This window comes from Canis lupus, chromosome 30, assembly GCF_011100685.1.
Source record: "Canis lupus familiaris isolate Mischka breed German Shepherd chromosome 30, alternate assembly UU_Cfam_GSD_1.0, whole genome shotgun sequence".
In the NCBI taxonomy this organism is placed as follows: domain Eukaryota; kingdom Metazoa; phylum Chordata; class Mammalia; order Carnivora; family Canidae; genus Canis; species Canis lupus.
In genome coordinates, this window is record NC_049251.1 from 39,734,532 (window position 1) to 39,749,574 (window position 15,043).

The 15,043-nt window shown below is 61.2% G+C and overlaps 2 protein-coding genes across 9 annotated transcripts in view; one reads left to right on the plus strand and one right to left on the minus strand.

Moving 5' to 3' along the window:
- PSTPIP1 (proline-serine-threonine phosphatase interacting protein 1) overlaps positions 1-10,826 on the minus strand; it is a 37,681-nt gene extending 26,855 nt beyond the window's left edge. For 2 of the 8 annotated variants that reach the window (XM_038581063.1, XM_038581062.1), the window contains exon 1: positions 10,407-10,826. In XM_038581063.1, coding sequence (XP_038436991.1) covers positions 10,407-10,442 — 36 coding nt within the window. In that variant the 5' untranslated portion in view covers positions 10,443-10,826. The remainder of the gene's footprint in view (positions 1-10,406) is intronic. The other 6 variants (XM_038581065.1, XM_038581064.1, XM_038581069.1 and 3 more) reach the window with 4 other exon arrangements.
- Positions 10,772-13,798, plus strand: LOC119866818. Its single transcript, XM_038579896.1, has 6 exons — positions 10,772-10,832; positions 11,064-11,146; positions 11,380-11,547; positions 12,133-12,257; positions 12,563-12,592; positions 12,938-13,798. The coding sequence occupies exons 1-6, from the start codon at positions 10,772-10,774 to the stop codon at positions 13,599-13,601; spliced, it is 1,131 nt and encodes a 376-aa protein (XP_038435824.1). The 3' UTR covers positions 13,602-13,798.
- Positions 13,799-15,043: the final 1,245 nt, after the last annotated feature.

Below are 15,043 nucleotides of genomic sequence, written 5' to 3' on the forward strand. Positions count from 1 at the left end.
TTGCCACATCTCTATTTCCTGCCCACAAAAATCAGAGGCTCAGAGAGTGGAGGGGCTCAGCAGGGCCACCCCGTGAGTGGAGTAGGATTCCAGCGGGGCACCGGGCTTTAAAGGCAGTCTGACCAAGTAAGGCGCCCTCCAAGTAAGGGTTCTGTGTTGGAGACTGGGAGTCTGCCTACCCTGCCCGACGCAGCCGGTGTGCACCTGGCAGGGAGCCGCGCTGCAGGAAAATACATGTCTAAATAGAGCAAGATACCGCCCTCTAGACCCTGGGGTGCTGGGGCTCCCGACCGAGCCCTGGGCAGCCTGCGACCGTGCGCTGCTTCACCTTCCCTCTGAGCCAGCTTGAAGTCCCGGGGCCGGAAGTCCTGATTTTCAAAGGCCCCTCAGATCCAAGCAGGCCGAGGCCAGGGCAGGCAGCAATTCCCCGCAGGACCTTCCTATGAGCCACTGAGGAAGCTGGCGACCCTGGCCTGTGGGCAATGCTCCCTGAGGAGTGAGAGCCAGTGGGACCTCAAGGAAGCCCAGGAAGCCGGAGGTAGGACCACTGCAGAGGACCCACCATCTGTGCGTTGGGGTCTGTGATGACTCTCATTCCGACGTGCAAGGGCATAGAAACTGACCCTGGAATCAAAGGAACAAATGTGACTGATGCCAGGACCCAGGAAGGCCAGGCCTGTAAGGAGGGTGCTCCTCCAGTGCCCAGGCTGGCGGAGCTACGGAAGGTTGGTCATAGGCTGGGTACCAGTCCAGGTTGGGCAACCTTAGGAAGGCTCAAGACTCAGTTTCCTCACATGTAAAATGGGAATGATAAAAACCTTCTTCCCAGGACCTCCGATTGTCAGTGATCTTGAAAAAGAGCAAAGTTGGCAGACTCGTGCCTCCTGATTTCAAAACTTAATACAAACCGACCGCAATCTAAATAGTGTGGTACCGTCAGGACAGACGTATAGACTGATGGGAGAGAATAGAGAGCCCAGAAACAAACACGTGTATGATTTTTGACAAAGATGTCCGGGTCATCCAACGGGAATAGGACAGTCTCTTCAACAAATGGCACCGGGGAACTGGATGGCCACATGCAGAGGAACGAAGCTGGACCCATTCCTTACACTACATACGAAAATTAGCCCAAAATGGATCAATGACCTAATGTAAGAGCTAAAACCATAAAACTCTGAAAAGAAAACATAGGGGAACAGCCTCAAGACACTGAATTTGGTAATGATTTCCTGGATTTGACACCAAAAGCACAGGTAACAAAAGAAAAATTAGACAAACTAGATTTTGTCAAAATGAAAGACTTTTGTGCATCAAAAGACAGTATCAAGAGAATAACGAGACAACCCACCAATTGAGAGAAAATATTTGCACATCATATATATGATAAGGAATTCATACTCGGAATATAGAATGAAACACAGCAAACACAAATAATTCAAAAGGAGACAAAGGTCGTGAATAGATGTTCCTCTAAAGAAGATACACAAATGGCTAATAAGCACATGAAAGGATGCCCGACATTAGTCATTAGGGCAATACAGATTAAAACCCCAGGGGAAAGCACTCACGCCCTGTCGGATGGCTGGGATCAAAACACACATGGGCACGCGCACGCACACAAGCTGGAGATAATGTGGAGAAGTCGTAAGTCTTGTGCATTGTTTTTTTTAAAGATTATTTATTTATTTATTCATGATAGACACACAGAGAGACAGAGAGAGGCAGAGACACAGGCAGAGGGAGAAGCAGGCTCCATGCCGGGAGCCTGACATGGGACTCTATCCTGGGACCCCAGGATCACACCCTGGGCCAAAGGCAGGTGCTAAACCACTGAGCCATCCAGGGATCCCCAGTCTTGTGCATCGTTAACAGGAGTGTAAAATGGAGCAGCTGCTGGGGAACACACGTTAGCGTTACTGAGCTAGTGGAACGAAGGGACCCATATGACACAGCAATTCCGCTCCTAGGCAAATGCCCCAAAGACCTAAAAGCAGGGATTCTTTTTTTTTTTTTTTTAAGATTTTATTTATTTATTCATGAGACACACAGAAAAAGAGAGGGGCAGAGACACAGGCAGAGGGAGAAGCAGGCTCCATGCAGGGAGCCTGATGTGGGACTCGATCCCGGGACCCCAGGATCATGCCCTGGGCCAAAGGCGGTGCTAAATCACTGAGCCGCCCGGGCTGCCCTAAAAGCAGGGATTCAAACAGATATTTGTACAGTTATGTTCATAGCAACACTATTCACAATATTCAAAAGGAGGAAACAACCCAAACAAGAGTCCATCCACAGATCAATGATGAACAAAATAGGGAATATACAGAGAATGGAATATTGTTTAGCCACAAAAAGAAATGAAATTCTGGTACCTATTGAAACACGGATTAACTTTTGTAAAAAAAGATTTTATGAAAAAAATAAAAAAATAAAAAGATTTTATGTGGGGCAGCCCATGTGGCTCAGTGGTTTAGCGTCGCCTTCAGCCCAGGGCATGATCCTGGGGTCCTGGGATGGAGTCCCACGTCAGCTTCTCCCTCTGCCTGTGTCTCTGCCTCTCTCTGTGTGTCTCTCATAAATAAATAAATAAAATCTTTAAAAAATATAAAGATTTTATGTATTTGAGAGAGAAAGAGAGAGAGAGAGAAACAAGTGGGGGGAGGGGCAGAGGGTCAAGCAGACTCCCTGCTGAGCACGGAGCCCAATGGTGAGGATGCAGGGCTGAGCCTATGTAAGGACCTTGGGATCCTGACTTGACATGAAGGCAGATGCTTAACGACTGTGCCACCCCAGACACCCCGAAACATGGATGAACCTCGAAGACAAGCCGAGGGAAAGAAACAAGACACTGAAGGACAGATATTGTATGATTTCAAATCTAGGAGGTTCCTAGCAGAGCCAGATTCATAGGAAGTAGGACAGAAGCAGGAGATGAGGGGAGGGAGGGGAGGAGTCAGTGCTTGATGGGTACAGAGTTTCTGCTCGGGATGATGAAAAGTTCTGGAAACAGTAGCAATGGTGTACTTGATGCTGCTGAGACGCTCAAGAACTTCGGAGGATACCGAGGCCCAGCCTCCCACCTGAAATTCAGATGTGATTGGCCTTGGACGTGGCCCGAGCATCGGGACCTTTGAGACCACAGTCCCACTAGATCTGGCTCCCTGTACATACCCCGTCTTATCTCCAAGGACTCCCCACCTCGTTCACTTGGCCCCAGACACCCCAGCCTCCTTGTCCCTCGAACATACCAGGCACTCTCCCACTCTCCCACCTCAGCCCATCTCCCCCTTTTCTCTCCCCAGTAGGGCTCAGCTTCCCTTGTCCCCCCTCTGCTGCTGAGAAGCCCTGGGCCCCGGCCGGCCACCGCATCCCTGCCCTGGCTGTAGTCTCTGGAGTGCCAGCTGCCCTTCCTATTGCCCAACAGCAGGTGCTGTCAACATCGGCGGAAGGGGCTGTCATTCGCCCCTGCTCAGGGCACCAGGTCCCAGCAAACCACCAAGGGCTCTGGGACCCAGGCCCGGGAACTTAGCGGCCAGGCCTCACCCACAGCCTCATGCCCACCTGGGTGGCATGCCGAGGCCCACACCCCCTCCAGGAGCTTTCTGTCTGCAAAATAGGAATAAGAGTGCTCAGGCCACAGGGCTGCTGTTGGAACTAAATGCATCTTGTCCCTTGAAGCCGTGGGCATGACTCTCTGATGCTGGAATGTAGTGTGTGATGGTAAACGGGGGGGGGGCGTTCTGGGAACCGGGGTGCACGTACGAGGCTCACCCTGGGGGTGAACATGCGACCGTAAGTCTGGGTCACTTGGAACCTGTTTCTGCAGGGGACGCCTGCGGGGCTCAGCAGGTGAGCACCTGCTTTCGGCCCAGGACGTGACCCCGGGGTCCTGGGATCCAGTCCCACATCAGGCTCCCTGCGTGGAGCCTGTTTCTCCTTCTGCCTGTGTCTCTGCCTTTCTCTCTCTCTGTCTCTCATGAATAAATAAATAAAATCTTTAAAAAAAAAAAAAAAGAACCCATTTCCGCTCTGCTGACTCCCTATGGTGGGCAGCAGAAGAGGGGCAGCCCCAGGGGACCGCCTCTGCCTTAGGTGAGCCTCGCTCTGCCGGCCTGCAGGTGAGGACACTGCAGTTCAGAGACGGGAAATGACCCCCCCGAGCCACAGCCAGTGAAGGTGCAGCGTCTCCCTCGGGAGGCTGGGGGAGGCCCTTCTGGAGCTAGTCCAAGGACGAGCCCTGGCGCGGGCAGCTCCCCGGGCACCGGGGCCGCTCTCTTGCTGGAAGCCCAGGCACTTTCAGTTTCCACACCGAGTTTCCCCTCATTGTGTGGTTTGTGACACGCGCCGGAGTCCGGGAGAGGAGCAGGGGCACCCCCCGCCTCCCCCGGGCTGCAGCCTCTAGGCTCCCTCACACAAGAGCATCCGCCCCTGGAGGGGAGCAGAGGGGAGAAGGAAGTGTCTGTGCCAGCACTTGGGCTGCGCAGGGCCTTTCACAACCGGGCTGCCGTCGTGCCTTCCTACCGGCCGCCCTGCACAGTCCTCTGGGCCACAAACTGCCTTCCAGGCACGTGTCCACTCCCCGCTTCCACGCGTTTGCCCAGGCCAGTCCTTCCACCCGAGTGCCACCGCCCTCCTGCCACCTCCCAAATCCTGGGCCACCCTTCGAAGCCCAAGCCAGGCCCTGCCTCTCCGTTCCAGGGCTCCCCCGGCTGGGCGCAGGTGCCAGGAACGGCCGGGAAGGGTACCCAAGTCCCTGGGGACTGGAGCCCCGAGAGGGCCTTTGAGAAGCAGGTCGGGTCTTCCAGTAAGAATCAAGTCGAGGCGCGGCTGGCTCTCTCGCACTGCCGGCCCGCAACCCTCCCGGTGACCACCTGCAGGCCGCCAGGGGCAGAGGCAGGACCGCACGCCCTGCCGCCTCACCGTCAGACAGCGGGCCGCGGCGGGGATGCGCGCACGCCAGCCCTCGGGCCCGGGGCCTCTGGGAGCCACACAGCGCCACGGAGCATGCGGAAGCCGGCGCGCTGTCAGGCCAGGTCTCACCGAGAAACACCAGCTCAGGCTTGAAAACAAGAATTGCTTAGTTTTGCTTTTATAGATATTTTCCTTTCGAGTGACAAATAGGGTGACAGCTCGGTGGCTCGGTGGGTCAAGCATCTGACTCTTGATCTCGGCTCAGGTCAGGATGTCGGGGCGTGAGACCGAGTGTCCTGCGGGCTCCACGCGGGGGCGGGTCCGCCTGGGATGTGCTCCCTCCGCCCTCCCCCAGCCCCACGCACCTGCTCGCCCTCAAAAAGCCAGAAAGAGATGTCATACGTAGCCTGTGTTCACTTGCAGAAAATTAAGGCGGAAATGGAAAGACAACGTTACTTCCAGAACCACAGAAATCCCTGCTGACTTGTAGGGGGCCGCCCAGGAGGCGCCCGGGGAGACAGCCAGGGCCCCCAGCCCCCCTGTGGCTCGGGAGGGCCTGCCCCCCGGCCCGGCCTCCCCTGTCCCCAAGGCCTCCCCAGCGGACCCTCCAGGCCTGTCCCCACCCCCTCCGGGCGGCTCTGCTCCCTCCTTCCTGCCCAGGTAGGAACGCGGCCCCACTCTCTCACCCGGGAACGTCCCTTCTTCCGGAAATCCACCCAAGGAAATAATCCTCAAGTGAAAAATTTTGATACACAGAGATCTACGCATTGCATCTCTGGCCAGAAATAACGAATAACCGGCCGCAGCCACCTAAATGTCCAGCAGTGGGGGATTGGATAAATGAATCCTGTGTCTCCCGAGCCCGTGAACTGGACCGTGTAGCCTCTAACAATGGGGTTTTGCAGCGAGGAAATCGCACCCGCACCCACATATGCTCAAAATGGAATCACGTTGGAAAGGGGTGGGAGGGGTGTCCGCAGGGACCGACTGAGCTGCGCGCTTCAAAGTTTAGATGCTGATTTTCATGCGAGGCCTACTTTGCCCCAATTAAAAATAAATCTTAAAGTGCAAGAAAAAGAAATTAGGGGAGAATCCGATACCGTGCACACCATGTGTGAAATGACCTTAGGGAAGCGCAGCAAAACATCACCGGCCAACTGTCTTTGTGCCATGAGACTAAAGAGGCTTTTTTTCCTGGTTTCCTCTATTTTCCTGTTTTCCCTTTAGGGTCTTAGACCTACTGGTTTTATCTTTTCAGAAAGTACACACAGAGCTTCAAGCGCTCAGAACAGAGTAGGTGCCCAGGGAACCTCGCCTCTCCTGGTTTTCGGTGAGGCCCCGGGACCCGGATTGACAGGTAAGAGCAGGGCTTCCCTCCTAAATGGGGAACCTGAGAGTCTCAGAGCCAGGAAGTGGAAGAGGCGACGGGGTTAGCCCCCCGGATCTCCCTAGTGAGTCGTTCCCTGCACCAGGAAAGTGGTGTCTTCCTCTGTCCCCTGTGTGGGGTTCGGCTCCTCCCAGCCTGGCAGGTTTCGGGATGACACTGGTGCCCACCCGGCCACACAGGGGAGAGATGTGACTTCAGGTCAGAGGGCAAAGTTCAGGCTCGCTCCCTCCAGCCCCTTGCAGCTCCTGCCCAACGCCTGGTGAGATGCCACTTTAGTGTACGAAGCCCAGACTCCCCCAGCCCAGGCTCCCCCAGTCCTTGCTTTTCCTAGTAACAACCCTAGAGGGACAGGACGTGGGTCTCAGTAGAACCGGGTCCAGAACTAGAGCTTCCCTCTCAAGACGGTGCCCCGGGGCTTCTGGGCAAGGCTCTGGGAGGGAGCTGCGGATGGGGTGGGAAGGCCCAGCAAAGAGCACTGCCCCTCCTGACGCATCCCACAGCCGGTGTGTGTGGGGGCCTCCTCCCCGGGGCTGCGCAGAGACCCCCCCACCCCCGAGCCACGCTGGCCCATCCACCTGCCTGGAGGCGGCAGGGAGTCTGCGTCCAGCTGGGACCATGGAGCAGAGCCTGCTGCTCAACAAGTGCTTGTAGGATGGAATAAAGTGAAACGAAGGAGAAAATGGGTTCAGGAAGGTAGTGGGACCGTGGAGGCGATCACCTCTCGTACATCTGTTCCGCGGACACTGAACACCGTCCCTTGCCGGGCAGCCCTGTGCCAAGGGTGCAGACAAGTGTCCCGGCACAGAGCCCGGATGCCCCGGGAGCACAGGCTCCGCAAGGAGGGGCTGGGAGGCGGGGGCAGGACCCGCTGCTGAGACCCAGGCCTCTCAGCTCCGGCTGGATTCAAGCCCTCGGCTCTGTCTCTCCGCTAGGCCTGGCTCCAGGCCCAGCCCGGCTCCCAGGCCCAGCTCCGAGGCCCAGCCCGGCTCCCAGGCCCAGCTCCGAGGCCCAGCCCGGCTCCCAGGCCCAGCTCCCAGGCCCAGCCCGGCTCCAGGCCCAGCCCTGCAAGGCTGCGATGCTCTTGATCACCTGCGCGCAGCAGCACTTCGGCCGCCCTGCCCCTGTGGCTGGCCCTCCTGCCTCACGCCGCCGGCCTGGCTCCGCCACAGGAAGGCAGGCCATGAACGGCCCTGGGCCCTGGGAGGTCAGGCCGAGATGACAGAAGCGCTGCGGACGCGGGCCTCCGAGGGCCACAAGCAGCCGCCCCCACCCGGCCCACTGCCTGCGCTTCCGGGCTCCCCTCCCTTGCCGGCAATGCGTGTCTCCGGCCGACAGGCCCCCCAGCCTTGGCCAGGCCCCACGGGCGCCAGGTTCCCTGTGGACTACCAATTAAAACACCAGACGACTAATCTTGCTAAAGTGGCAGGTGGAATTAGAGCTCACAGGCCCTAAATAACACTCACGGGGCATCTCCCTTGAGTAAAGTGTACGCGCTTTAATAGAAGCTCTTAGCTCCCCAGAAACTACTGTCTCCGTCTTCCCCCGAGCGAGTGCTAGATCCCGGCGGGCCCGGCAGAGCGGGTCTGGGCAAGAGCCTTCCAGCTCGCGCATCCCCCCCGCTCCTGAAGACCACTCGTTCTCAAACTGCCAAGCTATGGGGTTTAAAGCCTTGGGCTGGGCAGGGCTGGGTGGGGGTGGGGGTGGGGGTGAGCAGGCTGGGCCCTGTCCCCGGAATCCCCGCAGCAGTTAGGTCAATATGTCTGTAAATTGAGCTTCAAAATACTCCCATCAACTATGTCTGGTCTCACGTCTCTGCGAGGGAGGAAGGACAGAAAAGTCCCCCCATTTTGCTGGTGTGGCCCGAGCGCAGGGTCGTGCAGTGTTGACAGAGGGTGTTAAGCTCCCTGGCTGGCAGCCAACCCAGCTAGCCTGTCAGGGCTTGATCCCCACTGTGTGGCCCTGGGCCAGCCGCCTAGGTCCTCTGGGCCTCCACTAGCTCCTCTGAAGAGTAGAGAGAGGATAGTCGGCTTCATCAGCTTAAATGAAGGACCATGTAGCGTCCTGAGAACGGTGCCTGCACCGTCTGCAGCTCCCCGGGTCAGCTGGGAGTGGGGGGGCTGGGCCCCAGGGAGACGGCTGCAGTGAGGACGATAATGACCTTCTGGGACGTTTGTCAGAACTGGGCTGAGAGGCTCCCATGGCCCCGTCTCTCCTCCTCCCGGCTCCAGCTTCCCCAAAATAAAGCCCTGGCTTCCCCAGGATAGAGCCCCGGCTTCCCCCAGGATAGAGCCCCAGCTACCCCCAGGATAGAGCCCCAGCTACCCCCAGGATAGAGCCCCGGCTTCCCCAGGATAGAGCCCCGGCTTCCCCAGGCTAGAGCCCCGGCTTCCCCCAGGATAGAGCCCCGGCTTCCCCCAGGATAGAGCCCCAGCTACCCCCAGGCTAGAGCTCCGGCTTCCCCAGGATAGAGTCCCAGCATCCCCAGGATAGAGCCCCGGCTTCCCCAGGATAGAGCCCCAGCTACCCCCAGGATAGAGCCCCGGCTTCCCCAGGCTAGAGTCCCGCTCCTGCCCAGAGCCAGCAGAGGAGGAGGGAGGCACCACAGCTCCTGGAGCCCGCACGGCCCAGGGGAGGGGCAAGCACAGAGCACCGCTGGCCCCAGGTGGGCCCCTTCCTTCCCTGCCACCCCCCATGCCATCCCCCATGGCCCAGGCCCTATGGGGGGCTGCTCCTAGCCACCCTTCTGCCCTGGGGCCCTGGGCTGGCACAGATGTCCAGGGGCCAAATGTGCAGGGTGTCTGGGTCCGCCCTGGGCCACAGAGCATCCTGCTTTCCAGGCCTGCGTCTTTCCCCCACTTTGCGCCCCTTCAGCTCCTCCGGAGCCGGGGTGCTGACTCACCGCCCCGCCCCCACCGCAACCGCCGCCCCCCTGCTGCTTGGTTGGGCCCAGGCGGCCCTGCCATTGGCTCCCCTGACCTAAGCCCATTTCTCTCTTGTAGAGATGGGGAGAGGGAGGCCCAGCAAGGAACAGGGTGCCCCGCAGCCGGCCCTCTGCCCACTGTGCGGTCAGGGCAGGCCGGACGCAGGCCATTTGCACGCTGACCACAGGCCCCAAGCAGAGCAGGGCCCGGAAGGGAAGGCAGGCCTGGCTCGTCCGCTCTCACCGCCCTGGCCTCTCACCGCCCTGGCCTCTCACCACCCCTGGCCGCCCCAGGAAAGGGCCCGGGGTGGGGGGGGGGGCTGTTGGCTGTGGCTGCGCGACTGAGTGAGGGGCCAGGGAGTACTCTGTCCTCGGGACCCTCACCCCCCCCTCGGTGGAGGGTCTGCGCTCTCTCTGGGCCACTGGGCCAGCCGGAGCCCGGGAAGCAGAGGGCGAGGGTCACGCCACCGCAGAGAAAGCTGCAGGGATCCGGCTGAGGCGGCTTGCAGGCCGCATGGCCACGCCAAGCCCGTCACCTGGAGCCTGCGGGGGTCGCTGTCTCACGCAGGGGACGTGAGGTGCACCTGCGCTGGGCAAGGGGGCAGGGGGCTGCCCGGCCCTGCGGCCTCCTCACAGGGCCCGAGGCGGCGAGGACGAGAGGCGGCGTGCAGGAGAAGACCTGCCCGGGCAGGCCGGCGAAGGGCTGCGACTCCGCCTTAGATCCCCCCTCGAGTCTCGCCAGCTGAGACCGTCCTTAAGGCTGACCTGGCCCGAACAACTGGGGAAACGAGGCAGGAGAGGTCGCGCGGCTTGCCCCCTCCCTAAGTAGCAGAGCCAAGACCCGAATTCGGGAACCCAAGCCCCTTGGCGCCCCCGCCCTCGCCTCCCTGGGCCTGCCCCGGCTTGCACCACAGATTGGATCCTCCCACAGAGACCCTGGGGCAGTGCTCTCGGAGGTCAGGCGGGTGGAGAGCCTCCCAGGTGCCCAGGCCAAGGGCCTCTCCCTCCCCGACCCAGAAAGACAGGAGCGCAGGTTGCGGAGGTTAAGGCCAAAAGTCAGCTGCTGTTTTTATGAGAAAACCTCCTTCTGGAGCCGCATCCCCATCAACCGCGGGGCGGGGGGATTTCAGCCTGGCTGGCCTCCCGGTGCCCACTGCACTTGTCCAGTGCCCCGGCGGCTTCACTCACCCAAAAGGCATCTCTGAACTGCAGCTGAGGCATCATCCTGGGGCGACTGGTGCAGCTCAGCTCGCTCTCCTGCCACACAGCCAGGGCTGAGGAGGGCCAGCAGCCAGCAGCCAGGAGCCAGCAGCCGGGAGCCGGGAGCCAGGAGCCAGGAGCCAGGAGCTAGCAGCCAGCAGCCAGCAGCCAGCAGCCAGCAGCCAGCACCAGGCGCAGGCCGTCCCGCTGCGGCTGCCCAGGCCCCTCCCGGCTGGCGCCTCCGAGGCAGCTGCAAGCCAGAGGAGCCGCCCCAACGGAGGGAAGGACCCAACCTGTTTTGTTTGGGGCTATAGCAGCAGCAGCAAAATGAGGAAGGAGCCGCGGCCTTCAGGATGGGAGGGCGGGCCCTGGTGTCCCGCCACCCGCAGTGTGCAGACCAGTCAGGCTGCAGGGGTGAGCACGCTCTGGGTGGGGAGGCTTGTGCAAGCGCCCAGGGGCAGGCAGCAGGGCCCTCGCCACAGGAAGTGGAGCCGCGGGGCTCCCTCCTGCAGCCCCGCCTGCCACCTGCCACCCCTGGGGAAGCCCTAGTGAGGCCACTCTCCGAGGCATTGACTTAGGGACCCTGGAGCCCCCAAAGGTGCGGGCCAGCACAGGGCAGGACCTGAGTGCCGTTGCCCCCCCCAGCTCTGGGCCAAGCCACACCCCCACTGGCCAGCCAGGCTCTGGCTGCCTGGTGCCCCGATACAGCCCCCCTCAAGGGGGTCACGGTCTGGGGGCAGACAGCTGGGGGGGACAGAGACGGGGGACAGGCAGCTAGCCCTCGTAGGAGGGTGGGAGGTCTGGTGGTCGCTGCCCCCTGTGTCTCTGGGGCAGGAAGATGGTGGCGGAGCCAAGATGATGGGATTATAAGGCATCGTGTTTGTCTGTCTGGCCCTGCCCTGCAGTGGTCGAGGGACCCTAATTCACCCTCCAGCTCTCCAGCACCCGCCCCCATCTCTAGGAGGGAGCCCACGTGGAGAGCACGGCCCGGATTCCCGGTTTGGTTGGGCAGGTGCTGGGGACGCTGTCTGCTGCCACCTTGGAAGGGGCCCTGGCCGCCCCCACGCGGAGCCCAGGATCCGGGGCCTGGCCACTCAGCAGAACGCACCTTCGGGGCCCCGAGCCCAGGGTGGGTAGGCGAGAAGGGGTGAGTCAGCCTTGGCCACAAGTCATCACCTCACCGATGCCTCAGACGGGCGATAAGAGAGATGAGAGCTGGAGCGGACGGGAGCTGAGCTGCCCGGTGCTTCCAGATGGGGCGCAGCTGTACCTGGGCCCAGCCGCCCCGGGGAGGGCCCGGCACAGCAGGCTGCCCTGCCTCCAGCACCTGCAGGGCACCCCTGCCTCCAGAACCCTTAGGTTTGAGCCAATAAACATCCTCAGCATTGAAGGCCCCAAGGTCTGTGTCGCCGGTAGCCGATGCCAGCTCGTGTGAGGCCGCCCCGTACCCCAGGACCCGGAGCACCACCATCATGGCACGAACTGCTCCCTGGCCTCAGTTTGTCCATCTGTCAGTGGGGCTGATGCCTCTAGTTCTGGAGGCAGACAGAAGCCCCTGGTAAGAGAAGGCCTCCACCCTCTCCTTGGCAGGAAACTGCACAGCCAGGCCCTTCCCCTGCCTCCCCAGGGGTTCCTCTCATCACCCCAACAAGCCTTTTCCCACTTGCCTGAAGGTGCCTTTCTCGCCGCTGTACTTTTCTCCTCTGCTCTCCAGCCTCCGTCTCGGCGCATCTTCCTGGCCCTCCTGACCGGGCAAATCCCCCCGGGCCACCCCAGGGACCCCACGCAGGAGGTTCCCCCTCCCGGGGCCGTCCAGAGGCTCCTGAGCTCTCGGCCCAGGTCTCCCTTCTCCCCTCACCCCGCCCCTGCTCCCCACATCCCGAGCCCGGGCCCCTGAACGGCCAACTCGTCCCTGGAGCCCTGGCCAGGTGCGGGGCCCCGGGAAGCCCTCCACACGGCCCACCTCCCGCAGCCTCAGCCTGTGCTGGGGGCTGCACCCCATCGCTGCCTCCGCTTCCCAGAGGAGCAAACCAGGGAGCAGGGTTTGCATGACTCACGCGAAGCCTCACAGCCCACGAACGGGGTCTGTCTTGACCTTTCCCCACAGTGGGCCTCAGCCTTGCTTTCTCCAGTTCCGCATCCAGAACTTCTCACGCCGCCCGGAGCTGGAAAAGGTGAACCCCGGGAGGTCGTTGGGGCTGCGGGCGCCAGGGCGAGGGCCCAGCACGGGCTTGGGCTTCCAAGGTCACTGTTACCTGCCTCCACTGGGGATGTCGTGGCTGCGGGAAACATGAAAGCAAAGGGCCTAACGGGAGGAGGCCTGTCGTCTCCCACACGAGGGGCCCCGAGGCAGCGCGGCCTCCAGGTGGGGGGCCTGCGGTTCACCTGTTTCTCTCCCCGCGGGGCCGCAGCAGCTCAGCTCTAGGACCCCAGACAAAGCCTCGTCTACAGGGAGGCAAAGGCCGCCTCTCCCGACATCTCAGCTTCTTCAAAGTCCTCTCCACCCTCATCCTCCCCAGAGACCTCCCCCGGGGTCTCGTGACCAGAAGTGAGCCCCACGTCCATCTGTCGCCCCTCGAAGGAGATCCTGGGCTGCCGTGGACGCTGACGGCCGACCGCGGTGACTGCCACCGCGTCTGTCCGCAAGCACCGCTCGGCACCACCTCCCGCCAGGCTTTGCAGGAACCGGGGCCCAGGAAGCAGACAGACCTGGTCTCTGTCTGGAGGGGCCCACAGGCAGGTTCTGGAAAGGTCTCCCCTGATGAGAAGAAGCTCGGGGTGGGGGTGGGAGGTGAGGAGGGTGTGATAACATCCGGGAGAGAGACGAGGCCCAGGCCCGGCCCCGAGGCGGGGGCCTGGGTGGTGAGCCACGGGGAGGTGCAGAAGCGGGACGGAGACACCCGAGTGCCCCTCAGGAAGGGGAACTCTCTTGGGGCCCCCCTTACTCACCACCTCCCGTCGCCTGGAGCCCAGGAAACAGCAGCAGCATCGCTGCGCGGCGCCACCGAGGGGATCAGTGCCTGCGGGACCCGGCGGTTCACACGCTCGCGGACCACGTCCTACAGGACGAGCCGTGCCATCCGCGAGGTCAGCGCCCCCGGCACCCCGAGCCCCCCGTGCCTGCACCCAGGTCCCCGCCAGGGGCACGGAGTGGCAGCGAGCCCTAGGCCGGCGAGGAATTAAGGATTTCAAGGGGCTCCTGGATGTTGCAGCCGGTGAAGGTCCGACTACTGGTTTCGGCTCAGGTCCTGATCTTGGGGTCCTGAGGTCGAGCCCCAAATCTGGCTCCGAGCTTGATGCAGGCCTGCATGAGATTTGTTCCCTCGCCCTCTGCCTCTGCCTCTGCCTCTGCCCCTCCCACCCGCTCGCACACACCGCCTCTCTGTCTCTCTCTCAAATAAATAAATAGACCTTAAAAAAAAAAGTTTCAACAAGGGGTAGTGGAAGGGGAAGCAGGCGGGGGGATGGGGGGACTGGGTGACGGGCACCGAGGGGGGCACTTGGCGGGATGAGCACTGGGTGTTATGCTATATGTTGGCAAATTGAACTCCAATAAAAAAAAAATTTTTTTTTAAGTTTCAAGACGACCATCAGGGAACATTAAGCCCCAGGTGCAGGGCTCCTCTGAGCAGGAGTCCAGGGCAGCTGTGCTCGTGGCTCATCCCTGAAGCCGGGGCTGTCACAGTTTCAGGCCCTTCCCATTGTCACCTTGCTAGGACTTCCCATTGTTCTTAGGACAATGGTCGTTGTTTTTTTTTATTTTTTTTATTTTTTAAGATTTACATATTTATTTGAGATGCGGGAGGGGCAGAGGGAGAGCAAGCATCTCCAGCGGAGGCCCTGCTGCGCAGAGTCCGGTGCCAGGCTGGATCCCAGGACCCTGAGGTCATGTCCTGAGCTGATTCAGGAGTCAGCCACTCGGCCCACCGAGCCGCCCAGGGCCCGAGGTCCTGGTTCTTACGCAGCTGCCCCCCTGGGCGATCCGGGCCGCCTACGGCTCTGCACCTCCTCCTCCGGGACGACCGGAGCGAGAGCTTGGAGAGCCCTGGGGTGGAAGGGGCCGTGGAGGAGGAGGGTCTCCAGGCTGCCTGGTGACGTCAATCCCACTTGGAAAGGGCAGTGCCTGGGCTCCGAGGCGCCGTCGTGGGCTCTCTGCTAACACGCTGTCTGAATCGCGCCCGTCATCCTCCAGCAGGCCGGCAGCACTGGCCCCCCTGGAAGGGCAGCGCGCTGCCGGGATGCGGGCCGCACCATCAGGAGCCCGGGGCCGCACTGGGATGCTCCTGTGACCGCGGTCCACGCCCCGGAGGGCGCCTGCGGGGTCCCACTGGGCGGCCGGACACGCACCCGCTGGACTGGGGCTTACACCCTCGACCCCGCCTACTAGAAACCCCACAGCAGTGCACCGATCGCATTTACCAGGCTTCCTCTGGGGTCATGAACACCAGGCGGGCAGTGTGCTGAGTGGCAGGAGAGCAGCACCCGCGAGAGAGGCACCGCCGAGAAGTCCTCCCACAGGAGGCCACCCGGGGCCCCATAGATGAGAAGGAACCCACTGCTGAGACCTGGCAGGAAGGGAATTCCAGAAAAAGTGCCAGAGCCTGTTGGGGCCTCAGGGCCTCCGT